Source organism: Carassius auratus, chromosome 25, assembly GCF_003368295.1.
Source record: "Carassius auratus strain Wakin chromosome 25, ASM336829v1, whole genome shotgun sequence".
NCBI lineage: Eukaryota > Metazoa > Chordata > Actinopteri > Cypriniformes > Cyprinidae > Carassius > Carassius auratus.
In genome coordinates this window covers 17,078,109-17,105,582 of record NC_039267.1, presented here as the reverse complement: position 1 = coordinate 17,105,582, position 27,474 = coordinate 17,078,109, and the positions used below count along the sequence as shown (strand labels likewise).

Genomic DNA, 27,474 nt, shown 5'->3' with positions numbered 1-27,474 from the left:
GACGACTCCTTGTGCTTTTGAATCTCTCTCGTGGTACTTTGATGTCGTACACCGATTGGTTTGTGCAGCACCACTTCAAAGCCAACGAGACTATGGCCAATGGTTCAATGCGCCAAATGGTTCACCAAATTCGTGTGTGGGCTGCTCGGAGATGAACAGTTCTGAATTGTCTTTATATTTTGGTTGGCAAAACTGAGCAAAACAGTCAACATTGTGTCTAAAATAACACAATATTAAATTATATTTAAAATATTAACAGCTGAGTGAATATTTGCGGAGGAAAGTCTTTGAACTAACCAAGCTAACCCAGACACCGCTCTAAAGAAACCCAGTCAACTGTTGCACAAGATGAGTATCACATTTGCACTCCTAGAACCTATTTCTCGTGTGATATTTCTTAACTATGTGATGTAAATATGAGACAATTTAAATCGGGCTCTGCCTCATATTAGTCATCAGTTGACTGTATGAAATAGCAGATGATCCACATAGGTCTGAGGCGGGGCAAGTGCGTTAAATGCGTTAATAATGCATTATTTTTCTCCATAATTAATAAATCTAATTAACGCGTGAAATTACCATCCCTAACATATATATCTCAAGAGAGAGACTATTGCAAAAAAATATATATATTTTCCAGAATAAATTATATTCTATTGCAGTACATTACACAATACTGACAATATTTTTGCTATATTCAAATATTCTGAATTTATTTTTTATTTTTCCCTTTCTATTATAAGAGAAATATTTGGGTTGGAACTAGGGATGTCAAATTTCGATTATTTCCATGATCGATCGTCGTTTAAATTAACGATCAATTAATCGTTAACCATAATACTGCAAAATGCGTCTATTGCAGGCACGCAGTCAGCGGTATGACAGGATGTGCAAAAGCCACACACACACACACAAAACGCTTTCTCACTTGAATTAAAGAGGTTTTAGTCTGAATAAAATGCTAGTAGCAGGATTATAAAATGAATAGATGCGATTATGATCATTTGATAAAATGAAGAGAGCGCGCCATACTTTTGAGGTCATTTTACTTTGTTAACAGTTTCCAATCCCGGAAGGAGAACGCTGAACGCGCATCTTTAAATGGTTTTGTGGTGCTCGTTGTTGTATTTTAAAGCACAATTGCAATGTTTTCAGATGACATTACTGTATAAAATTATCCGAAATGTGGAGCGCGTGTGACTGCGCTGCACATTAAGTGAACTACATCGGCGCTGCTGCACCAAAACACAGTTGCTCACATTAATTTGATCCTGCTGGATTCTGTCCTAAAAAATGTCAGATTTTTAAAAATCCGGCATACAGCGCATTAGATCGTGACAGTGCATGCGTGCAGACGAGGATGAGCGAGCGCGGCTTTGGCTAGATTTATTTGGAGGTTATTGCTCATGTCTCATTCGGCACAAATCGAAATGTTTCCATATTCGCAATGTATTTGAATGTTAAACTATTATTTATAATGTAAACTAGGCTTGTACTTAACACGCATTCGCATATAGACGGAAAAGATGATCCTCTTCATATGAGCAAAAACGTCCTTGGCATAACAGCTGAGTGGACCGGTATACTACGGTCTATTTAAACTGAATGCTCCAGGAATGTGTCGGTCACAGCGCCTATTAATCGCTGTTTTGAATCCAGCAATTATTTATTTATAAATGATAAGATCTGATTATGACAAGTGTGGTATAAAAGCTTTGTTTATTAGAGGAATAACAGGTTAACTGGAAAATGTTAGATCGCGACCATGCTTTTGGACCCCATAGTCTTCATTTAGTCTTTGTTCTGGTTTGCCGGTTGGTCACGAATTTCCACAAATTCAGTATATTTAGGCATTGTTTCTTTTCCTAAATCTTCATAGTCTAACCCTCTAATTTCCCAGGTTTATTTTATTATCTTTCGCTTTTAATAACTGTTTTCGCATCTCTTACTGTGGTAAACATGAAAGATTTAATGAATTAAGAATTCATTCGATTTATTAATTTGTTCCCTTATTTCACTTAAATCATGGGTTATTTAGGGAACAAAATTAATGAAACATGGACAATTGCCAGATTAATAATTCGTAGGAATGAATTAACAAGTTGTAGGAATGAATAGACTACCTGTCCTGTCACTGTGTCCCGCAGCCCTGCAAAGCGCACGATATAAAACAGTTATCTGATGAAATGGTTAGTAACTACATTTCTATTGCATTTAATGTTGAAGAACTTTTATGTTGTTTCTATTTTAATGTACTTTAAAGTTTAAATCACATTAAAAGCTTAATTTGTACATTGTGAATGAATGATGATGCTTTTATATATCGTCACCGTCACTCACAGCCGCTCGCACGTGTTGAGTCCGCATGAGCCGCACGCAGCCCAACATTGCATCGGTTAACCGACCATCGATAGCCTTAATCGATTGCATCTCTTATCGACAATTAATCGATCATCGATTAATCGTTGACATCCCTAGTTGGAACCATTTTTATTAATTTACAAAAAACATTATTTTTACATTTATATTTTATTACAAAATAAATAGATATAAATACAAAATTTCAATGTAACATTTTTGAGTTTTTCATCTAATATTTTTATGTTGAAGTACTAAAATGACTAAATCTCTAAAACTTAAATAAAAAAAACAAAAAAAACATTAGATACAAAACATAAAAAGCCAGTTAAAAATAATATAATGAATACTATACAGGTCCTTCTCAAAAAAATTGCATATTGTGATAAAAGTTCATTATTTTCCATAATGTAATGATAAAAATTTAACTTTCATATATTTTAGATTCATTGCATATTTCAGGTCTTTTATTGTTTTAATACTGATGATTTTGGTATACAGCTCATGAAAACCCAAAATTCCTATCTCAAAAATTAGCATATTCCATCCGACCAATAAAAGAAAAGTGTTTTTAATACAAAAAAGTCAACCTTCAAATAATTATGTTCAGTTATGCACTCAATACTTGGTCGGGAATGCTTTTGCAGAAATGACTGCTTCAATGCGGCGTGGCATGGAGGCAATGAGCCTGTGGCACTGCTGAGGTGTTATGGAGGCCCAGGATGCTTCGATAGCGGCCTTAAGCTCATCCAGAGTGTGGGGTCTTGCGTCTCTCAACTTTCTCTTCACAATATCCCACAGATTCTCTATGGGGTTCAGGTCAGGAGAGTTGGCAGGCCAATTGAGCACAGTAATACCATGGTCAGTAAACCATTTACCAGTGGTTTTGGCACTGTGAGCAGGTGCCAGGTCGTGCTGAAAAACTAAATCTTCATCTCCATAAAGCTTTTCAGCAGATGGAAGCATGAAGTGCTCCAAAATCTCCTGATAGTAGGGCTGAGATAAACGATTATTTTTTAAACGATTAATCAAGCGATTATTTTTTCGATGCATCGATTAATCTAACGATTCTTTTTCCCCAGTCCGATTCGATTATCCATTATCTCCCCATTAATTGACTAACAGCAATTTATACATGTTGATTTACATATCTGAATGAATCTGGATAATTCTTTGGAAAAGTCTTTTGTCTTATTTTTCGTGTTTGCATTTATGAGGAAAAAACAATGTTATGTGAAAGTTCTCCATTATACGGACGTGAGCGCTCTGAAAGCGGCACTAAAAGACTTTCAAACTTTCACAGAGACCTCAAACTGAAAGCACAAACCTTTCTCGACAATTGACCCATTGACAATTTGAAAATAAGTTTTGTTTTTCATGCTGTTAAGAGACATATCATCCGCCCATTTACACACTGCAGTAGAGATGCGCGGATCAGCTCTAACGTCACCCGAATCAGCTGTGAAAGTGCGCAGCTCTGAATGCACAAGCTATGCATAGCGTGCCGCACACAAAAGTTGCCTGACAGTTTTACCGCTTGTTTTGCTATTGTTGCGCGTAGCAAGTTAATGGTACATTTCGGAGATATCAAGTAGCTATATATAGTCTCACTAAAAATTGCACACACATCACAATGACGATGATGAATGTTATTTTTTTATTAATCAACCAACGGATTATAGACCGTCCGCAATATACATAGATATAAATCACACTGTCTAATATGCGCGCAACTTTTGAGCGTTCATCTTTTGCATGACACAGGTCATAAAATTAATGCAATTGGGCTGCCTGTTGAGTATCTGTGCTTTAGAGGAACGAGTGCGTGTCATCTTGCACGTCTGAAAGTCTGAGGAGCGAGTCGAGTTGCTTCTACTCTCCGACGCCGGCATTTTTGTTTTGGTTCTGACGAATCGACGTGGATATTTTGCGTCAACGTATTTTTTGCGTCAATGTCATCGATGACGCAGATGCGTTGTCCCAGCCCTACCTGATAGCTAGCTGCATTGACCCTGCCCTTGATAAAACAAAGTGGACCAAAACCAGCAGCTGACATGGCACCCCAGACCATCACTGACTGTGTGTACTTGACACTGGACTTCAGGCATTTTGGCATTTCCTTCTCCCCAGTCTTCCTCCAGACTCTGGCACCTTGATTTCCGAATGACATGCAAAATTTGCTTTCATCCGAAAAAAGTACTTTGGACCACTGAGCAACAGTCCAGTGCTGCTTCTCTGTAGCCCATTTCCTGCACACGCCTGTGCACGCTGGCTCTGGATGTTTCTACTCCAGACTCAGTCCACTGCTTCAGCAGGTTCCCCAAGGTCTGGAATCGGTCCTTCTCCACAATCTTCCTCAGGGTCCGGTCACCTCTTCTCGTTGTGCAGCGTTTTTTGCCACACTTTTTCCTTCCCACAGACTTCCCACTGAGTTGCCTTGATACAGCACTCTGGCAACAGCCTATTTTTTCAGAAATTTATTTCTGTGTCTTACCCTCTCGCTTGAGGGTGTCAATGATAGCCTTCTGTACAGCAGTCAGGTTTTGAGTAATGAACCAGGCTGGGAGTTTTTAAAAGCCTCAGGAATCGTTTGCAGGTGTTTAGAGTTAATTAGTAGATTCAGATGATTAGGTTAATAGCTCGTTTAGAGAACCTTTTCATGATATGCTAATTTTTTGAGATAGGAATTTTGGGTTTTCATGAGCTGTATGCCAAAATCATCAGTATTAAAACAATAAAAGACCTGAAATATTTCAGTTGGTGTGCAATGAATCTAAAATATGTGAAAGTTTAATTTTTATCATTACATTATGGAAAATAATGAACTTTTAACACAATATGCTAATTTTTTGAGAAGGACCTGTAATATAGGGGTGTCGATGCATCGTGATGCAGACGAGGACGATCCGGTATTGGTTCAGTAACAGACTATAAAAGATTATAACTTACTGACGCTTTTCTGATGTCATTTGTCGCATATGTGCTTTGTCGCGGTAGAATACATTAGGCACGTTCAGCTTGAACAACCCAAGCACGACCTGGAGAAGACACACGCTGTGTGTAAATAATGTCACACACACTGAAGTATTCAGGGGTAGCTATGGGCAAACCAAGCCTCATGAAGCATTGAGGCTTTCCTCTGATTGTTTCAGGAAAAGCTTAGAGTGCCTCGAAAACAGCGACATCTGGGGGTTAATAAAAGCCCAGGGCCCTTTGGATAACTTAAGATCATTTTATATTTTGAAGTAAAATTGTGATGCATCGTGACATAGAATTGAACCGAAACTATGGCATTATAATTGTATCCAAACTGTGAGATCAGTGTAGGTTCACAACCCACTTTAATAGAACATATACTAAAATAACATCACAAATAATGGATAAAAACATAATTTAAATATTCAAATATTTTCAGGATTATTTCTTAATAATTTACATTTGCTTTTTGCAATGAGAAGATAAATGCCAATTATTTTTACCTTTTAAACATATTGTCATAAAGCATCAGCTATTGTCTTCAATATGAGACTAGTAACCCCAAATATCTGTGGAGGGGTGAGAGCAAGTCCCTCAATGTCTGCTGATGTTACAGACCTAAACTCTCATCTCAGAGCAAAGGCAAGAGTGTCCCCTGCTGGACACCGAACAAACACTTCACAAGAGCATTACTAGTTTAGACCAGAGACGCTTTCTTGATTTAGCCAAAAATGCTGGCATGACTGAAAATGATGATTGAAGTTCAACAGTTAGACCACCACATTTCTTCTTCACATAACAAAGACTGGAAATATTACATATCCAGGAATGTGTTCTCATCACAGGGCTCTCAAGAAAAATATTGTGACTTTGGCATAATTTGTCTCAGAAATGATTTAGATAGGCATTTCTGTTAAATATTTGTCTGTGTGGTACATGCCAGGCATCGCTGGGGCTATGGCTTGATGGGGTTTATTATGGTTCATCATGGACGTGGGTTTCTGTGTCTCGTCAAAGCGGGCGTGTTAAAATGATGTTGGGGAGTAAAATGTGTCAGGTCAAAAGGTAAGCTGAGAAATATGTGGACCATTTACATTTGAGTATTTTGCGATATAATAATAATGCATTTTATAGCACATCATTTCTAGCAAAACAAATTCATTTTTTTTTTCATGTTAGTCTTTCAGTAACAGGCAGCTGTATATATATATATATATATATATATATATATATATATATATATATATATATATATATATATATATATATATATATATATATATATTTTTTTTTTTTTTTTAATTTATATTATATAATATTCTAGGAATTGCACATTTCTAGCAAAATGAAATTAAATTCACATTGAGAACATTTTAATGTAAGAAATATTGCCAATATAATAGGATATAATATAATAATACAAAAATAATCATGATTTTAAAACTGATAAATTGATGGATAATTAATACATTTATATGTAATTAAAATATGTAAAATTCTGAATAATTCAATATAGCAAGATTTTTTTTCATAATATAATATTTTATAAAACACACATTTCTAGCAAAAATGTATTTAAAATAAAAATGCATGGAAACTTATACGTAATAATTTTGAGAAAAAGTTCTCCATTCATATATTTTTGTGTTCCTGTAGCTCAATTGGTAGAGCATTGCGTTATCAAAGCAAGGTTGTGGGTTCGATTCCCTGGGAACAAATGATAGGTAAAAAAATTTGATAGCCTTGGATAAAAGCGTCTGCTAAATGCATCAATTTCATAAATATAAAATAGGGGGGCAGGGCTTTATGTAATATTTGTACACTTTTAAACCAGAATATATATATATATATATATATATATATATATATATATAAAAATGTAGAATATTTGTATGTAGCGAAACAATAAGATTTTGTAAAAAATTTATAATTGTCATACAAAAAGAGTGAATCTCTCAATTAGCAGATGTGTAAAACGGTCACTCTTTAAATAGACGTTTACATGACAAAAATGCTGCACAGTTTGGTAGATTAAAGGGATTGTCACATCTTACCCCACTCCTCTGCATCAAAACAATATGACGAAAGTTAACGCAAGGTGAAAATAACACAAACAAACAAAAGCAAAGCCTTTAAAGAACCAAGTGTACCATTCGTTGACTAAATATCATCACGAACAGCTGTGAACGGGTGAATATTTGTGGAGGAACGTCTTTGAACTACCCAGACGCCGCTCTAAAACAACCCAGTCAAATAATACGAAAATCAAAAGCAGAAGTAAAGCAATCAAAACCAACCCTTTAATCCCAGACCTCCTCCAGACCAAAGATACGTCCCTGAATCACGGACGGACAGACGTTTACATGACACACATGGGCCGCTGGTGTAACAAGCTCTGTTTGAAGTGACAGTGGATAGTCAAAGCCTGATTATATTATTAACCAATAATAGTGGAGCACACTTTGATTTCACTAACCGGAGCCTATTGTTTTCTGTTCACACTTATAAGAGTTCAATGTTTTCCCGCTATATTTCTATCCTTAAATGTTACCCAACCACAGAGACAAAACACATGCGAGACATAAAAATGCTATTATCTTATTTGGGCAGATGCATTTCAAAGATTTCCATGTCTTCAAACCTTTTCAATATTTTTTTCAAATTATTTGCTCTTCTTGTGGGGCCATGTTTGCGCTAAACTCAAAACAAATGGTTTCCCATCGGCTTATAAAAATCATATCCTTTAAAGATGCCATAAAATGGCAAAATTGGAATTTTTTGTGGCTTTTAGTTCTTCTTAGCTTTGGGGAAATTTATATGCTAGTCTACTTCTAAACTTTGACAAAATAAGCTTTTAGTAGATGTTAAAATTTACGGTCTTTCTCTTCTGGAAAACAGACTGATGATTTTGATGGGTTCTTCTGCAGCACAATGATTTTCATCCAATCAGATTCTCTCTATATTGACCCTGTCCTGTCCCCGATGACACCTTCAAGAATGTATGGACAGAGATTATAGAAATACAAAGATGGTTCACTCCGATACTAATGACTGGGAGAAGCTACAAAGCACAATATGGCAGGATAGTCCCGTCTTATAAAATGAAAGAGCCGATCACTGATTTGTAAAGTCACTGTGTCACTGCTGCCGAGGCTGGACCAGCCGATGCACTTGTGTGGACATAAGTGCGTTATGACTGTGAATGCATACTGGCTGGTCTAGTCTGAGAAATAAGCTTTTAAAATACTATTTGAGCATAAGATATCACATCCATGGGGCAGATAATTTCAGATTTTGTTACTGATTTGAAATATGTGATTTAATTGAGAGATCAGCTAGTAGTTTTTGAGATTTCAGGATTCTCCCGTTCATGCAGACAGGACTTGGTCTTGTTTGAGCTGTATTGCAAATATGGCGGCCGAATAAACAGACCTTCCTTGAAAGGGACTTTGCTGCGGACCTCAAGGATTAAGCTTAGTTTTACAGATTGTGATGACAGGTTTCAACCGTTATTAAAATAATAAAACTAGCAGCTTTTGTAATTTAGTTTAAAAAGCATCATGTACATTTATAATATTATTGTTTAATTATGAAATGTGAATTTTGTAAATGTTATTATTTTTGTATTTTAATTTCTAAAAACTGCATTTATAACTTGTCACTACCTTAGTATTACATATATATATTATTTATATTTAATTACATGCATTATATTATACTTTTTACTTTATTACCTTAGCATTACATTTTTATTGTTTACATTTTTTATATATATTTTTAAATAACGTACATTTATAACATTATTTGTGTTTTATTACTTTTTATTTTGTACTAATATTATTTTAATTGTTTAAAAAAATATATTGTACATCAATAATGTTGTGCTTTGTATTATTTTATCAACTTTTTTTTTTGGTAAAAAAATCATATACATTATCATATAAATATACACAACATTATACTTTGCGTTTCATTATTTTGTTATAAAAAATATATATTTTTATAATGCCTTTTTGTTTTACATACATTTACAACATTATACTTTGTTTTTAATGACTTTGAATTACACATAATTTTTTTAATGCCGTTTGTAAAACAAGGCCGTGGGAGTGCCAGCAAATTTGACATTTTCTTTCTTCTGACCAATGTAATCAATCTATCAACTTTTTTTTTTTCTGGAAAGTCATACATTTGTAAATGCCAAATGATCATACAGAAATATCTTAAAATAATAAAATACATTCAAAAAATTTCCTTTATGTCCGATCAAAGCTTGCTGTATTAATGATTTACGGGATTTTTGTGCACAAATAAATGCATGTGTTGTGAATTTTTCAGACAAAGCATAATCCTCTTGTGAATCTTACCCTCTGAGTTGAGAGTGATGAGCGTGACGTTGTTGGTATTCTGAGATAAAGGCTGGCCGCTGTTAGACACCGAATCACTGGTTTCAGACCCGCTTTCCTGATCCTCCTGAACCTCTTCATGGACGGGAACCTTCAGCACGATCGTCTTCTGTCTTCCTCGTCCAACAGTACTGCAATGAAAACATAACACACAGAGAGATGTTATGGAGAGCTGTGTCTTCTGTACATTTTAAATACACCTTGCAAACACAGGGGAATATATTTTATTTCTTGTATGCTCAAAAGCACAGTCTGTGGCACTCACTTGCTGAGCAGGTTCTCTAAAGAGTCTGAGGCGCGCGGAGAAGTTTCCTCCCTCGTCTTCGGCCGGTCTCCACTCACGATCACGTTAGTATGAGGAACAACACTGCCAGCAAACACTCACTGTTACTGTCTCACACTGTCAATATCACTGCTGGCTCTCAAACGGTGGATCACAACACAAAAAAGCCTGTCCTAATAATAAACAGGGATGCTCGATATAAACCGATAGCTTTAATATTCCTTAAACATTTAATTGTGCAGATACGTAATTTCCTCTGTTTTTATATTTAGATTACTTTTATCATCATTCAACTCTTAAAGTCAAGCTTACAAAAACATAATAAAAATACTACTAATAATAATATAGTAACACTGTTAAATGCACATCTCAAAATAATGATTGTTATGCTGTGTTCACACCAAACGCGAATAGAGTGTCAAATTCGCGTCTACCGCGTCTAGTTTGCAGCTTGAACATTTTGAATGCATTCGCGCGTCTTGAGTGAAGTAGACGCGCATAGAAAGCAAAAGTTTGAAGTCGAAATTGACGCGCGTCTGAGGCGAAATCCGCTTCTTGTGGGAGGTGCAAGTGCCAGCGGTTGTCTGTTTGCAAGATGGCTGATGTTGATCAAGCATTCCGGTCTTTTCAACTTTTTCCTGCACACGTCCTCTGAATAAATGCATTATCTTGTTAGCTAAAAGTAGCTGTAGCCTATATTAGGGGGAAAATAGTTGTTAAAAAACAGTGGGAATGCCGCGGGTCGATAAATGTGTACGTGACTCAAAAGTTAAATGTGTATTTACAACACACTCTTCCAAGTGAGGTCCTTTTTATTCCTGAAATATGAACTTGTGTGTGATACTTGTGTCATAAAGCTCCGGTTGACTGCTCACTGACAACATCAGTCGTTCCTCCATGTTGAATGAGTGACTCCTGAGCAGGCTCCTGATTGGTTAACGCGGCGCGAATTGACACCAAAGTTCAAATTTTTCAACTCGGGGTGCAGACGCGAATTCGCGTCAAACACATAAATGCGCAAAAGCACAATTTGCGCGTAACGCGGCCATCGCACCAGACGCTCAATTCGTGCCATTCGCGCGAACTAGACGTGCGAATGAGGCGAATTCACATCTTCCACGCAGCGCTAAACGCCTCATTTGCGCCGCGAGACCTTCAGACGCGCGTAAACGCGCCTTTGCATTGACTTAACATTGAAATCATTCGAGCCAGACAATCTATTCGAGTTTGGTGTGAACACAGCATTAAAGTTCCTGGATTCATTTACAGAATTTAAGATGGTTTTATTTTTACTTTATTCAGACAAATTAGTGTTACATTTTAATACCAGCCAGGGTTTGAGTGTCCAGCATAACAAGAAAGAAATCATCAGTATCAGACTAAACATCTAATAATTAGTAATACAATTACATAATAAAGTGCACCGTATAACAATGTAAAGTTAGGACAGAAAAATACAATTAATTATTAACTTTGATAAGGAGTAGAAAAAAACTTTCCATAACTTTTGTTGTTGTTGTTAAAGGCACATATTACATAATTGTGGCATAAATTCATAGTACAATTCACCATTAGAGAAAGCTTTTCGTAATTTGCCATGATTATTTTGTAAACATTTAAAAAGAATATTTTCATTTCCAAGAAGTGTAATATTATATATTTGAAACCACCACAAGATAACAAATATATATATATATATATATATATATATATATATATATATATATATATATATTAGGGGTGTAACGGTTCACAAAATTCACGGTTCGGTTCGGTACGATTCACTGATGTCACGGTTCGGTTCGGTACGGTTCGGTACGTTTTAGATACAGCAAAAAGAACAAATTGGCAACAAAGTATGTTTTTTGTTTTTTTTTACATTGAACAATGATCTATTCTTTACCCATCTTCTATGGTGTTTTTCAGCATACTGTATAAAACAAAAACAGCTCCTTATTAAAAAAAATTGAAAATGTTATATTGTTGTAGTAGTTATGAACAAATACAAAGATGTAACTTTTCATATGGAACTCTATAACTCTTTATATTGAGTGTGTTTTTACTCAATTGGTTCTCTATAGGGCTTATGTTTTTTGGAACAAAGCAGGAATTACGGTCTGGCTGAAATGGGCTCGTGAAGGAATATAGTAACGGGGCTAAATTACATTAAGAATGTTCTTAAAACATGCGTTTTCCACTATAGGCGCTCGCTCACTCAGCACACGCTGAAGGCTCGTTGCAAAATGACTAAAGGGTCTTTCACACAGGACGCGATACGCGCGGCGCTGGATCCTGGGCTCAGCGTTGCCCTTCAGATACAACGCGATTTGCGCTGCACTATGCCAAGAGCAAAGTAGGTGGAGTTTTCAAAACTGCCCGTGCATACGTTCTATTTATAACAGTTCTTCTATAACGTGCAGGCCTGTTAATTGAATCGTACTGCTCAGGAAATTCCGACACAGTACAGTACTAGTCCATTTTGATTACCGTGCTTGTTTGGATGCCCCGATCGATTGGTAAAGTGCACCCAAACACCAGACCTGTTGGTTATTGGAGGATCTTCTATTTGTGGTCTGTTAAACGCATTGGCCATTTTGCAACGAGCCTTCAGCGCGTACTGAGTGAGCGAACGCCTGACCTGAGTAGCCTAACATAAACATATAAGATGGTGTTTTTTTTTCTTCTTCGGGGGTGTCAGGGGCGTTGCCTGTTACGTCGTTTGGGTTATTGGGCTACCTTGTTGAACGCATATCATTATATTTCACAATTTTTTCTTTATTTTCCAAATATAATTAATTAGTCCAACGAACCGTTCGGTACATAATGCGTACCGCGTACCGAACCGAAAGCCTCGTACCGAACGGTTCAATACGAATACGCGTATCGTTACACCCCTAATATATATATATATATATATATATATATATATATATATATATATATATATATATATATATATATACATATATATTTATTATATCTTTTTTTTTTTTCATACATAAATAATGAATAATAAAGAATATTTACTAAATTTGTTTTTCAAAAATATTTCCGGCCTTAAAATTAATAAATGTGCCACACACATATATATCTCATTTTATTTCTACAAAATAACTATTCTTTACAGTCTAGGTCCTGCATCAGATGAGAAGCACATTGCTCTTGTTTAAAACAGTGTTGGTGGCTCATGGGAAGGTGATGTTTGTTGACAAGTCAATATGAAGGTTAGCAGTCACGCATATCTTAAAATATTCCCAAATAAAGACCGACTTTTTCAACTGGACTTTTTCAAAGACAATTTACCATCAAGTGAATTCATCAGGATTTAAAATTAATCTCTGTGTGATCAGGTTTGATTTAATGATGAAGCATCTTCAACAAAAGAAAAAGAAAAAAAAAAGAAAACATTCCCCTTACCAGCGTACTTTGTCGCAGGTCTGAGTGGCTCCGAATGGGGATCCTGACACCATGGGGACCTGAATCGTGGACTGGTTCTTCCCCATCACTGTGTCCAGCTTCTCCACTAACCCTCGACAGGTGTCCTCGAGCACCTGCAGCTTGGCCTCCATGCTGTCCAGCCGCTGGCAGATGACCTGACTGATGGACACCAGCATCGCCTAAGAGAGAAACACCAATAAAACACGCTTACAGCCAACGTCCACGCTGACACGAGACAGCTATACTCTGATCGTCTCTGATAACCTTAATAGAGGTTTCTTGGCTAATGTCCAGCCTTGCTCGTTTCCTGCCCGGTTGATCAGCCTCTTCATTGTTCTCCAGGACATCTAGTTCAATTAAAACAACACTGTAGAGAACCACAAACACTCCGTGCAGCTTCTGATTGACTCAGAGGAGGACTCACCTGTTTGGTGTCCTTCATGATTCAAATCTGCCACGGCGATCTGGACTATCTCCACCAAATCCTGCTCGGACATCCTTCAAGCCTGCGTCTCTGAAAGATGTCACGGATGATGAATAAATGCTTGTGTCACTTCAATCAGGGTTATTACAGCTAAAACTAAAATCGTTAAAAGATAACATTCCCATAACTCCAAACTAATTGACTGAAACTGACAAAGCGACGTCTCATTATTTTTCTTTTTAAATCATTAAAACTAAAGCTGAAATAAAAATGAATAAAAACCATATCAACATTTATCTGTCTAAATAACAGGACAAGAACAGAATTTTTTTTTACTAAAACTTTACCTAAAATTTAAATGAAATCAGAAAATAAATAAAAAAATGTTTATATATATATATATATATATATATATATCTTATTAAATTAATATCTCAATTATTAAATTAATCTGATATCAATGTTATATGAATGATTTGCTTTTTTTCCACATTATTTTGGAAAGGATTAACAATTTCCTTTCATTTGCATGGAAAGTGTTTTTAATATTGTAATTTTATATTATAAGACACCACAAGGTACATGTGTGATTTTTTTATATGCAGGAATCATTGTCCTTGTCAAAAAATTAAACCAAAACAAACAAACAAAACCATCAGCTGAGAGCTCCTGAAAAGAGGATGAGGTACTGAAGGTGACCCTACACTCGATCTGTCCATTAACACATTACCATCCCTTTCACTAATAAAATTAATTGCAGTTTTTTAATAGAAACTAATATATATATATTTATATATATATATATATATATATATATATATATATATATATATATATATATAAATAACTCAAAAATGTTAACAATTATTATTATAATTAGTGCCTGGTGTGCATTCAGCTTCATAATGGAATGGATTTTCCTTTTCTTTTATAATTATTGGAATTTTTCTCTTTTTTATGTTTTTGAAAATGAATAAAGTCCTCTAAGCAGATGTTAACAGGTAATGGCTGGGAACAGGTAGAATTTATTTTAAAAGGTATTTGTTTTACATGCTTAATTGTAATTGAGGTATTTTAGATAGTTTAGTAAAGACTCTGTACATGTATATAAACTACACATATCTAACTTTTCATAACTGAATATAAAAAGCACCCCTGTAACCTTAAATAAATTACAATCTTAAGTGATATTTACACAGTGCAGCAAGGTATGAAACCAATCTCGGTATTATTATCATAGCACATGCCCTAACATCCATCCACAGCGTGTAAACTTTTATAAGAAGCAAGTCTCATGTTTCTAACAGTGGATGTGAATGTGCTGCTGCGGAGGGAGATTAAAACCAACGATAAATTACAAGATCTAATCCCGTTCAACTTTTAATAAACACTAAATGTTTGGACAAACCAATAATACCGACGCTCTCCGGTTTCAGTAAACACTAAACACTCTTTAATCGCTATTAATCTTGTTAAGAGTTTAATAATAATAATAAACCCAATGCTTCAGTCGATAGCAAACTGCAGCTAGCCTGCTCGTGTAGCCTGTTAGCTCAAACCAACGGCTCAAAAGAGCAGCAGGGACCTGCAACAGGCCTCGTTTGTGCCCTTCATGACACGCAAGACACCGTTGAAACGAAAACGGCAGGATAACGTGCATTTCTTCGCTGCGGAGCGCCATGTTTCCGCCGCGCGCGGAGAGCGGGAGGCGTCGCGTGTCAGAAGGGTTTATATTACCGTGTGAATGATGAGTTCTCGTGTTGTTTGTGAGGATCCGATAATGGCGTCCTTCCTCGCGAGAGAAAGCCTGAGCATTGAGCGGCGCTCGCTGCTCTCACTGCGCATGCGCACACACAGAGCGCCTCATAACAGCGCTCAGTCCCGCGCAGATGCTCGACGAGGAACCAACGAGAGCCAAGTTTTGTGTATAAGTATTTGTGCGAAAATTATGTACATTTACTGAGAGAAAGGGTCAAAACCTTATTATTACATTATCTACCTAAGTGCACCGAGGGCAAAAACTGCTTAAAACGCAAAGGATGGTCACCAATTTAGTTAATCGAATCTATTTATGGCATTATTTTCAACAGCCTCCTCTTTCTACGGCATTTTTACACAAGTGCTTAAAACTTAGCACAGTGCTGTAGCTTTCCAGGTTTCTTAAAGTGTCTTGGAGACATTTCCACAGTTCTTCAGGATTGAGTCTGTCTCCGTTTGTTCTGGTTCTTCATGTTATTACAGACAGACAGACAGATGTTTCTTACAAACATGCAGTTTTTTGCTTCACAAAAACATTAACTGATGGACTGGCGTGGTGTGGATTATTGTGATGTTTTTATCAGCTGTTTGGACTCTCATTCTGACGGCACCCATTCACTGCAGAGGATCCACTGGTGAACAAGTGATGCAATGCTATATTTCTCAGATGAAGAAACAAACTCATCTAAATCCTGGATTAGGGCGAGTACATTTTCAGCCAATTTGAATCTTCATACTCCTTTAGATTAAATCTTTATGATCTTTATTGACAAATTTTATGATTTGAAGAGCTTTTGGTCAGGGTCGGGCTGGACAACCAGAAACTCTTCCACTGGAGCCGTTGATCCAGATTTCCAACAGCTGTTTCTGCAAGTGAACACAAGAACTGTCCCGAACTCCAGGCAAACATCTGACAAAACAAAACATTAAAACAAATATAGTGAGTAAGATATAATGTACAGTCAGCCTTTCATCATCACAGAATACATCCTGGTGCGATGCACGATCAGAAGGTATTTTGAGATCATTATTAATAACTGTGCATTGCACACATGCTTGCCATAAGAAATCAGTAAATGGAGATGAAGTATTGCATTGAGTTCCAATTCTTCCCACATTTTTATGCATAACATTAATTTGTAATAAATAAATGACTGGTATGATGTAAATTTGAGAACATCTGTGTTTACCTGAATCTGTGTCTGCACTCCCGAGCAAACTGACCAAAGCTGGCATGAGCTGAAACTCGAAGACTCTCGGGCTGCCGCAGTGAGCACAGACCGGCACCGTCTGACTAACACTGGGACGAGGCTCTGCTATTAACAGAGGGGATCCAGCCCAACTGTACCTGGAGAGGGAACGCATTCGATTAAAACATCAGCAAATAATCAAATGATTGGGTGAATAATACAACAAACGGTTTATGATGGCCATGCTTCGGGATGGACTTTCCAGTTTACTTTTGTTGGAAAAAATCACACGTTATATCATACAAATTCATATGAAATCACCACCTCGCACCTCGTGTTTGACAGCTGCACTTGCGCCTGACACCGAACAATTAAAAAAACGGCATCTCTAGACCATGCGTCATTTTCTGTGTAAGTGCCCCCTTGTAATAATCCAGAAAAAATGATGCTCCCAAAGTTTTTTTTTTTTTTTTTGCTCATCCATGATTTTTAATCTCATGAACTGAACGTACAGTAATGGTTTCTGATTCATTAAGAATGAAACATACATGATAAACTACTGACGGTTCATTAAAGGTGTCTGTGGACTGTGTCAGTGATTACTTAACAGAGGTAGTTTGATTCATAAAGCTGACTCAGTCAGAAATGATTTTTTGTGAATCTTTTTAACCGACTCCTTTAAAGGATCAGTCTTTTGTTGGCGAATCAGACAACTCGGCATGTGTTATGTTCATTGCTGTAGTAGTATCCTATTAGTAGTATTTTAATATCCCTGATATACTATTGTGTTTTTGTTATTATTTTAAATGACATTTTTATATATTGTTTTGATTTTACATTTTGAGTTACATTTTTGCACATTTTGTTTACTGCGTGGTTTTGTCATTATCACATTTTCCTTTTTTTTTTTTTTTTTTAATGTTGATCTGGCAACTAGCTGGAATATAATAATAAAAAATATATATATATTAATATTTTATTTCAAATATTGAGAATTGTTTATGGTTTTAGTTTTAGTTAACAACAATAACACTGCACTAGCATGCATGCAAACACATGCAAATAAACACAAGGCTCTCCCGATTGGATTTTTCAATAGTTGTTGCGAATGCAATCACCGTAAGACTTGTTCGGGACAAAGAGAGATTTTCTTCATGAAACTGCTGAACACTTCATCTCCGTGTTTGGCCGTGGCCTTCTCGTATTCCTCCCGAGCTTCCCCTCTTTCACAACTGAAAAAAGTATAGAAACTGAGATGTCTAATAGACATCTACACATCCACCCATCCATGCATTCTTCAGAGATACACTGTGGACACCACCCTCACCTCTGAATCTCCCTGACCTTCACTCCCTCCCTCTCCTCATACTCTCTAAGCAGTTCGTCCTCATGATCCGTGTCACGAAACCCATCCAGGTCTGTTTCCTCCATAACACTTATGTAGAAGGCCTGGAAAACGGGCACATCGGTGGGCTGGAGGCCACTCTGATGATCTCCATCGATGCAGAGGTCTTGAAGCCTGCTGCTGACATCATTTCCTTCGCCTGTACTGTCATCTGGCATTTGTATGGCGCTTTCTTCCACTTGCTGTGCATCGTCCATTCCCCAGTCATCAGCTTCATCACACCAGTCTGTTCTGGACATCGCAGAGTCTGCACATGCTGTGGTTTTGTTGTTTTGTCTTGATTTGATGTCATCCTCCAAGCACTGAGAGCGCAGGACAGTCCAGCTAGGTGTATACACAGGCGACATGGTCCAAAAATTAAAGGCTTTAAGGGTTATGTTAGTTATGGAAGAGGCACACAACTGATATATGAATAATGCATTCATCTAAAATGACAGGCTGTACCTCTCTGATTTGCTGCTGCACTGTGGACTGGTGCAGGCGAACACGTGGATGGTTCTGTGGTACTGAGACGCTGCGAGAGGGCAGTAGATCTGCACCACCTGGGACAGGCCTCTCCGACACAGAGCACACGTGGGGTGCTGGAGGGAGATCACGGGGAGCAGGTCCTGTAACGAAGAAAAACCTGTCCATTCTAATAAAATACATTCAAATAAATAATAATAATACACTTGTATTTGTAATGCATTTTTCATAATTAAAATGTTCATAATGCAAAATACAAAAATACATAGTGTGTAATAACACATATGTATATACATATATTATTTAATCTGTAATATTGTCATATTGTGCAATATAATCAGGTAAATTAAATACATGTATTGTTTTAATTAAATGTAAATATGATTTTATGTCATGTATAAATTGAATATGAATGTTAATTATGGTCTGTTTAGCTAATAGGATATAGTTTAGTATAATATGTAAAGCCTTCCAGATTTAAACATCTTCCCTTGACAAATTATTTTATATGATTTATTTTAGATGCTGTGCACATATATTTTATTAAATGCACATTCTGTAAATCAAATTAAATAAATCAAACATTTTCTAAAAACTATTGATTACTTTTAGACATGTATTATATTCAAAAAATTGAAATATCACAGAACGCTTTGTATTGTTGCATTCAATGTTATATTCTACAATAAAATGTATTAAGAAAAGCATAAACTACAAACTTTTTAATTAACTGATAATTGTTTATATATCGATATATTTATATTATGTATTTCCTTCTTGTGCTCATGCAAGTTTGAGAAGAAAAACTTGCCTTGCCCTTTTTGACTCGTCAGCCAATTATTATACTGAATAATGGAATAAATCAAACTAACTCAAGAGTTCAAAAGAACCGAGCCAGCCAGGAGTCGAACCTAGAATCTTCTGATCCGTAGTCAGACGCGTTATCCATTGCGCCACTGGCCCAATAAAATGCTGTAACCATAGCTACAGTTTTTTTTTTTGGTTACAAAAGTGATCATACATCATAAAAACGTTAAAGTAGTTTGTAATAGCTGATTAATCTTACACGTGCGAGTTAGTATGTTTAGCCCACAAGTTAGCCAACTGGCTGGCGATATAGCCTAACTTACTTTTAAACATTTTTAGAAATCTAAAATTTTGCTGTTCACTTACGCAAGCACACAAATCTGATTTAATTTTGCGTACGTTTAAAAAAAAAACATTACAGTATAATCAAGTAACGTTAAGTAATCTGTCAAGCTAGCTTGGTTCAGTTAGCATGACACAGCCCCTGTGTAACGTTAACGTTATATGTTCAGATTGTGTTCGCTTTACCGGTCGATCTCCAGTTTTGTTCGTGCAGAAAGATGTGGTTTTCTTCTGGTCAATAACTCCATCACATATTCCTATGAGGACTGTTGTGAAATGTTTATTTAATTTTGTTCATATTGCTTGACGTTAGTGACGCATCGGGCCAGTGGCGCAATGGATAACGCGTCTGACTACGGATCAGAAGATTCTAGGTTCGACTCCTGGCTGGCTCGGTTCTTTTGAACTCTGATTCGTTAGCCTACGTTTTGCGGCCTGCTGATAGAGATTCAGGCACGAAATCTAGTATAAATATGCATGTTTACATTCACATTCATTTCATATAATGTAAAATTAGACTTTTGAACTAATATGGACTGGTTTGTTGTCGATTCGTGTTCAGAGAATCAAAAGTAAGAGAATCCTTTGCTAAACTGACAGTTGAATAAAAGACACTGAAGAAGCTAAAAGGTGACTCAAAACAGTTTTAACTTTAATTTCGGGTGCGAGTCTACTGCCCTCTCGCGGTGTCTCCTCGCAATTGATTCAAATCCGAAAGTTATGTCAAATGCTACAATATTATATAGAAACCCACCTTTGCTGTTATAAGCTCCACTATCGGTGCCTGCATAAAGGTATCAAAACGTATTAATATAATAAACTTAATCTAAAACATAAAATATCACCTTTGTATTGGCTGAGGTAAATAAGTAGTTTGATGGTCGTGCCGCGAGGGGGCAGTGCTTCACTGTCCTCCTGTGCAAAATAAAAGAGCCTTTACAGCAAAATACGCGTTTTATTTGATATGTTCGCAGTGTAAAAACACTGTTTATTTGCGAATAATTGTCAGAAACTGCTTCCGAAAATATTTCAGTTGGGTTGGGTCACTATAAGTCATATAAATCTTCTACCATACATCGGTGATTCGGATCATTTTAGCTGGGTTTTTTTTCTACCTATTGGCTTAAAATCATATTTTTGTCTTTATCAAAAATATTTGACGCTTTTCATAGTGTTGAAGATAAACAAAACAGTGGAGAAATGTATTTAAACAAAAGGGAATCATTGAGTTCTAACGATTTTTTTTTATTTTGAGCTTTCACACATACACTCTTTAGCTGTATTCTGCGTTCATGCACTCAAGTGTTTCTCGGAGTATCGTGTTTCTAATGAGTAAAATGACCCAAATGAACTCGAGAATCAAAGTTCAAAAGAACCGAGCCAGCCAGGAGTCGAACCTAGAATCTTCTGATCCGTAGTCAGACGCGTTATCCATTGCGCCACTGGCCCGATATGTTTGTCGATTTTACACACATAATTCCTACAACAACAAACTGTTTTAATATAAACCTGCTAGATTTTCACAGTTTGCAAGGAACACGTTCATTCATGAACCTGAAACGCAGCGAGTGAATCCAAGCATCGCTAAGATAACAAGCCCTTTTGAACTATACTGTTCTGTTTGTAGGTCAACGTGTATTGTGTGAACTGTCCATGTAAGGTAATATTAAAATCCCCCTCGCGTCGTCATTATGAATAGGCACTAGGGTAAAGGGTTGAATTACTTTTATGACAGACAGCCACTATTTGATAACGTTCTTTGTGTTGCCAGATTGAAAGAAACCACACCAACACATACTTTTTCGACAACATTATAACTTGCCTAATATGGATCCCCTTTATTTTCGGGCAGTTTTTGGTATATCATTGCTTTTCAGCCTTGTTAATTCCAAGGGCAAATTTCTTGCACAAAATAAACGCAAAGCTACTTTAAAATATATAAAAATTTACATTTAAAATGTTTTTAGTTTACTTGACTTTCCCAGGTCAGACTTTGTAATTATGTTGAGGGCACATTGGAAGTTTGCTCAGGCCCCCTATAGTTTGGTTGACCTCCTGCATATGTATCATTGCAGATTATACAAATTATACAAAAACAGTAATTACTAATAAAGTAATAATAACTAGCGATATAAGTTTGCATATTTAAAATATCTAAAAACAGACTAAATGTTACACATTTATGAATAACAGAAATTCATGCCCATGTCTGTGATTTTATTAAACCATTAATTTTTTAAATAAAATAGTTTCAGACGCATATAGCATGTATACAGCACATATACATTAAAACAAAAAAAAATAAATGTAATAAATAAATGTAATAAAACTTTACAAAATGTATTAAATAGTTTTGGATGGAGTAGAAAATGTACATTCTAATTAATTAAACACATATAAAGTATTGCATCGCATAGATTAATAGATACATACATTCATGGTCAAAAGATTTGGAAGTGGCATAAAGTTTGTGTTTTGCAAAGTTTGCTGCTTAATCTGTTGTGGTGTTCATTCACATTGTTTCTAGATTATTGTGTAGAGTGATCAAATGCATTTTAAATCATTGCTAACAGCTTCATTGGCCAAAAAAACTAAAAAAACAGCTACTGAACAGGATCGTCTCCTCCCGAAGAGTCAGCGACGGAACAGGACCGTCTCCTCCTGAGGAGTCAGCGACAGAACAGGACCGTCTCATCCCGAGAAGTCAGCTAAGGAACCGGACCATCTCCTCCTGAAGAGTCAGCTAAGGAACAGGATCGTCTCCTCCCGAAGAGTTAGCTAAAGAACAGGACCGTCTCCTCCCAAAGAGTCAGCGACGGAACAGGACCGTCTCCTCCTGAGGAGTCAGCGACGGAACAGGACCGTCTCCTCCCAAAGAGTCAACGAAGGAACAGGACCGTCTCCTCCCGAAGAGTCAGCAATAGAACAGGACCGTCTCCTCCTGAGGAGTCAGCGACGGAACAGGACCGTCTCCTCCTGAGGAGTCAGCTACAGAACAGGACCGTCTCCTCCCAAAGAGTCAGCGACGGAACAGGACCGTCTCCTCCTGAGGAGTCAGCGACAGAACAGGACCGTCTCATCCCGAGAAGTCAGCTAAGGAACCGGACCGTCTCCTCCCGAGGAGTCAGCTAAGGAACAGGACCGTCTCCTCCCAAAGAGTCAATGAAGGAACAGGACCGTCTCCTCCCGAAGATTCAGCGATGGAACAGGACCATCTCCTCCCGAAGAGTCAGCGATGGAACAGGACCGTCTCCTCCTGAGGAGTCAGCTACAGAACAGGACTGTCTCCTCCCGAGGAGTCAGCGACGGAACAGGACCGTCTCCTCCTGAAGAGTCAGCGACAGAACAGGACCATCTCCTCCTGAAGAATCAGCAATGGAACAGGACCATCTCCTCCTGAAGAATCAGCAATGGAACAGGACCGTCTCCTCCTGAAGAGTCAGCTAAGGAACAGGACCGTCTCCTGCTGAGGATTCAGCGACGGAACAGGACCGTCTCCTCCCAAAGAGTCAGCAACGGAAGAGGACCGTCTCCTCCTGAGGAGTCAGCGACAGAACAGGACCATCTCATCCCGAGAAGTCAGCTAAGGAACAGGACCGTCTCCTCCCAAAGAGTCAACGAAGGAACAGGACCGTCTCCTCCCGAGCGGTCAGCGACAGAACAGGACCGTCTCATCCCGAGAAGTCAGCTAAGGAACCGGACCGTCTCCTCCCGAGGATTCAGCTAAGGAACAGGACCGTCTCCTCCCAAAGAGTCAGCGATGGAACAGGACCGTCTCCTCCCGAAGAGTCAGCGATGGAACAGGACCGTCTCCTCCTGAGGAGTCAGCTACAGAACAGGACCGTCTCCTCCTCAGGAGTCAGCTACAGAACAGGACCGTCTCCTCCTGAGGTGTCAGCGACAGAACAGGACCGTCTCATCCCAAGGAGTCAGCTAAGGAATCAGACCGTCTCCTCCCGAGGAGTCAGCTAAGGAACAGGACCATCTCCTCCCAAAGAGTCAGCGATGGAACAGGACCGTCTCCTCCTGAGGAGTCAGCTACAGAACAGGACTGTCTCCTCCCGAGGAGTCAGCGACGGAACAGGACCGTCTCCTCCTGAAGAGTCAGCGACAGAACAGGACCATCTCCTCCTGAAGAATCAGGAATGGAACAGGACTGTCTCCTCCTGAAGAGTCAGCTAAGGAACAGGACCGTCTCATCCCAAGGAGTCAGCTAAGGAACAGGACCGTCTCCTCCTGAGGAGTCAGCGACGGAACAGGACCGTCTCCTCCAAAAGAGTCAGCGACGGAACAGGACCGTCTCCTCCTGAGGAGTCAGCTACAGAACAGGACCGTCTCCTCCCAAAGAGTCAGCGACGGAACAGGACCGTCTCCTCCTGAGGAGTCAGCGACAGAACAGGACCGTCTCATCCCGAGAAGTCAGCTAAGGAACCGGACCGTCTCCTCCCGAGGAGTCAGCTAAGGAACAGGACAGTCTCCTCCCAAAGAGTCAACGAAGGAACAGGACCGTCTCCTCCTGAGGAGTCAGCGACAGAACAGGACCGTCTCATCCCGAGAAGTCAGCTAAGGAACCGGACCATCTCCTCCCAAAGAGTCAACGAAGGAACAAGACCGTCTCCTCCCGAAGAGTCAGCGATGGAACAGGACCGTCTCCTCCTCAGGAGTCAGCGACAGAACAGGACCGTCTCATCCCGAGGAGTCAGCTAAGGAATCAGACCGTCTCCTCCCGAGGAGTCAGCTAAGGAACAGGACCGTCTCCTCCCAAAGAGTCAACGAAGGAACAGGGCCGTCTCCTCCCGAAGATTCAGCGATGGAACAGGACCATCTCCTCCCAAAGAGTCAGGGATGGAACAGGATCGTCTCCTCCTGAGGAGTCAGCTACAGAACAGGACTGTCTCCTCCCGAGGAGTCAGCGACCGAACAGGACAGTCTCCTCCCAGAGAGTCAGCGATGGAACAGGACCGTCTCCTCCTGAGGAGTCAGCTAAGGAACAGGACCGTCTCCTCCTGAAGAGTCAGCGACAGAACAGGACAATCTCCTCCTGAAGAATCAGCAATGGTACAGGACCGTCTCCTCCTGAAGAGTCAGCTAAGGAACAGGACCGTCTCATCCCAAGGAGTCAGCTAAGGAACAGGACAGTCTCCTCCCAAAGAGTCAACGAAGGAACAGGACCGTCTCCTCCCGAAGAATCAGCGACAGAACAGGATTGTCTCCTCCAGAGGAGTCAGCTACAGAATCGAGTCCCCAGCAGTGCAGAGCTTGCTCAGGAATTGCAGCAGGTTGGTGTGGAGCATCTGCACACAGTGAGACCAAGACTTTTGGACGGTCTGGTGTCAAGAAGTCTCCTTGAAAGGTGCCACTTCTCTCCATGAAAATTATCAAGGGTAGACTGAAATTCAGCAGGAAGTACAAGGATTGGACAGCAGAAGACTGGCGCAAAGTTATTTCCTCTGATGAAGCTCCCTTCTGACTGTTTGGGACATCTGGAAAATCAAATGTTCAGAGAGAAAACGTGAACACTACCTTGTGTCCTGTGTTTTTCGAACAGTGAAGCATCCTGAGACCATCCATGTGTGGGGTTGTTTTTTAACCAAGGAGTGGGCTCTCTCATAATTCTGCCCAAAAACACTGCTATGAATAAAGAATAGTATCTAAACGTCCTGCAAGAGTGACTTTTTTAAATTATCTAATATGTGGTCTCTGCATTTTCCAGCATAATGAAGCACTATGTCACAAAGCAAGAGTGATAAAGAAGTGGCTCGAAAGATCATTACATTGAAACTTTGGATCCGTGGCCAAGCAACTTCCCAGATCTCAATCCCATAGAGAACCTGTGGTCTTTACTCAAAAGGCGAGTGGACAAGCAGAAGCCCACAAATTGTGATCAACTCTGAGAACTAATAAGGCAACAATGGATTGCCATCAGTCAGGGTTTGGCCCAGTAATATCCAGCACGCTAGAGTGGATTGCAGGGGTGTCACGTGGAGGGTAGGGATGAACTCAAATGCAGACAGGATGCACAAAACACAGGATTTATTATCAACAAAAAGGGGAAAACAAAACCCATGAGGGGGAACACAATGACTAGGGCAAGGACAGATAATCTAATAAAACTAGGTAGACACGATAAACAAAAGACTCTTAACACAAGAACTCTAACTACAAGTAAACAATCACAAGACTCACGGCGTATCTTCAAAGTGTCACAATAAGTAGCAAAGTGTAACAATAACAATGAACTAGAGCTGCAACTAACGATTATTTTTTCTGTCGACTAATCTAACAATTATTTTTTCGATTAGTCGACTAATCTAACGATTATTTTTATTCTAATAAATAATTAATCTAATGTTCTTTTTTTATTAGCTAATAAATCCTTTAGATAACTTTAAAACAAATATATAAGTACAACTTCTAATATAATATTTCAACCTTTATTCATTTTCAACCTATGTGGTTGAAGTTTTTACAGTATAAAATAATAAAGAGGCAAAGAAAATTATTTTACTATGGTAAATATGAGCTTATGATAGCGTTTATAGTTAAACCACAGTAGCCATAAATTTACATGTCTGAGACGTCATGAAATGTTCTTTAGCATCACAAACCATAAAGTGTAGTCAGGGTTCTGCTATGGTTTAGCATGGTCTCCAGAGATCTGGAGCTGATTCGGGGTAGCTCGGTGGTTTGTGACTGTTGTCTCGCGGCGCGCTGTCTTTTAAGGGGCCGTTCACATATTACGTATGCGCGCTCAAGTTCGTTATTTCCAATGTAGGCGCGCGATAAGCGCGCTTATAATGGAAGCGACGCGGTCGCGACGCGCTCGTTTTTTCCAGGCGCGTCCGCACCGCATCGAGTTAAAAACATCTCAACTTTTCAGAATACCGCAAGCGCAAGAATATCAGACCTGAAGCAGGAAGTTGGTCACCATATCACGGGGTAACCAGTTAAACCGTGACACCGGAGAGCGCCAAGATGTTTTCCTCTGAGGTGCTCGCGCATCGCAGTTGTGCTGCTGTGGTACACCATGTCGGTTTTGCAAAGGGAGCAAAAGGCCATTTTATTTGGCTTCTGTTTAAAGTATTCCCATACTTTTGATGACAGTGGTCTCTGTTTTTGTGATAGAATGCAACTTTCTCCATTCCCTGTATGCCATTACGCGAGATGTAAACAAACAGTGTGACGCGTAGACGCATTTCACGCACGACGAAGTATTTTTGTAGTCAACGTAATCGATGACGTCGACGAGTCGTGGCAGCACTACAATGAACCGCACAGGACAGTGAACACAAGGGGATATAAGTAGGGAGACTAATCATAACACAACAGGTGACACAGGTAAAGCAATAATGACCAAGACTAGGATAACAAGGGGGCGGGGCAAGGGAAACGAGACAACACAAGCACATGGCCCAAAGACAAGGCCATGTGCTTGTACACAAAACACGGGTCTGTCATGATCCTGCCTCAAGACTAGAGGAAAAATCAGGACACAAAGGCAGAATCATGACAATGGGTTATGAAGAACAAGGGTCTTACACTGTTAATATTGACTATATATATTATTATTATTATTTATTTATTTTTGCCAATAAAACCCTTTAAACTTATGCGGATTGTTG

General features: G+C 38.5%; 2 protein-coding genes and 3 non-coding genes across 7 annotated transcripts in view; 1 reads left to right on the top strand and 4 right to left on the bottom strand.

Moving 5' to 3' along the window:
• LOC113043558 (protein BANP) overlaps positions 1-15,723 on the bottom strand; it is a 48,445-nt gene extending 32,722 nt beyond the window's left edge. For 2 of the 3 annotated variants that reach the window (XM_026203009.1, XM_026203011.1), the window contains exons 1-6: positions 15,623-15,723; positions 13,886-13,975; positions 13,726-13,808; positions 13,441-13,640; positions 10,006-10,107; positions 9,702-9,871 (exon numbers count right to left, since the gene is read on the bottom strand). In XM_026203009.1, coding sequence (XP_026058794.1) covers positions 9,702-9,871; positions 10,006-10,107; positions 13,441-13,640; positions 13,726-13,808; positions 13,886-13,958 — 628 coding nt within the window. In that variant the 5' untranslated portion in view covers positions 13,959-13,975; positions 15,623-15,723. The other variant, XM_026203010.1, reaches the window with a different exon arrangement.
• Positions 15,724-16,269: 546 nt separating this feature from the next.
• On the bottom strand, positions 16,270-20,137 carry LOC113042860 (programmed cell death protein 2-like; the record flags this gene model as incomplete). The annotated part of the gene is made up of 6 exons (XM_026201847.1): positions 16,270-16,553; positions 16,834-16,991; positions 17,952-18,065; positions 18,161-18,562; positions 18,683-18,846; positions 20,039-20,137. Coding segments are annotated over 6 exons (1,071 nt in total), but the record flags the coding sequence as incomplete, so codon positions are not given.
• On the bottom strand, positions 19,594-19,666 carry trnar-acg (transfer RNA arginine (anticodon ACG)). The gene has a single exon. It is a non-coding gene; the product is annotated as a tRNA-Arg (tRNA).
• Positions 20,138-20,174: 37 nt separating the features above from the next.
• Positions 20,175-20,247, top strand: trnar-acg (transfer RNA arginine (anticodon ACG)). The gene has a single exon. It is a non-coding gene; the product is annotated as a tRNA-Arg (tRNA).
• Positions 20,248-21,228: 981 nt separating this feature from the next.
• trnar-acg (transfer RNA arginine (anticodon ACG)) lies at positions 21,229-21,301 on the bottom strand. The gene has a single exon. It is a non-coding gene; the product is annotated as a tRNA-Arg (tRNA).
• Positions 21,302-27,474: the final 6,173 nt, after the last annotated feature.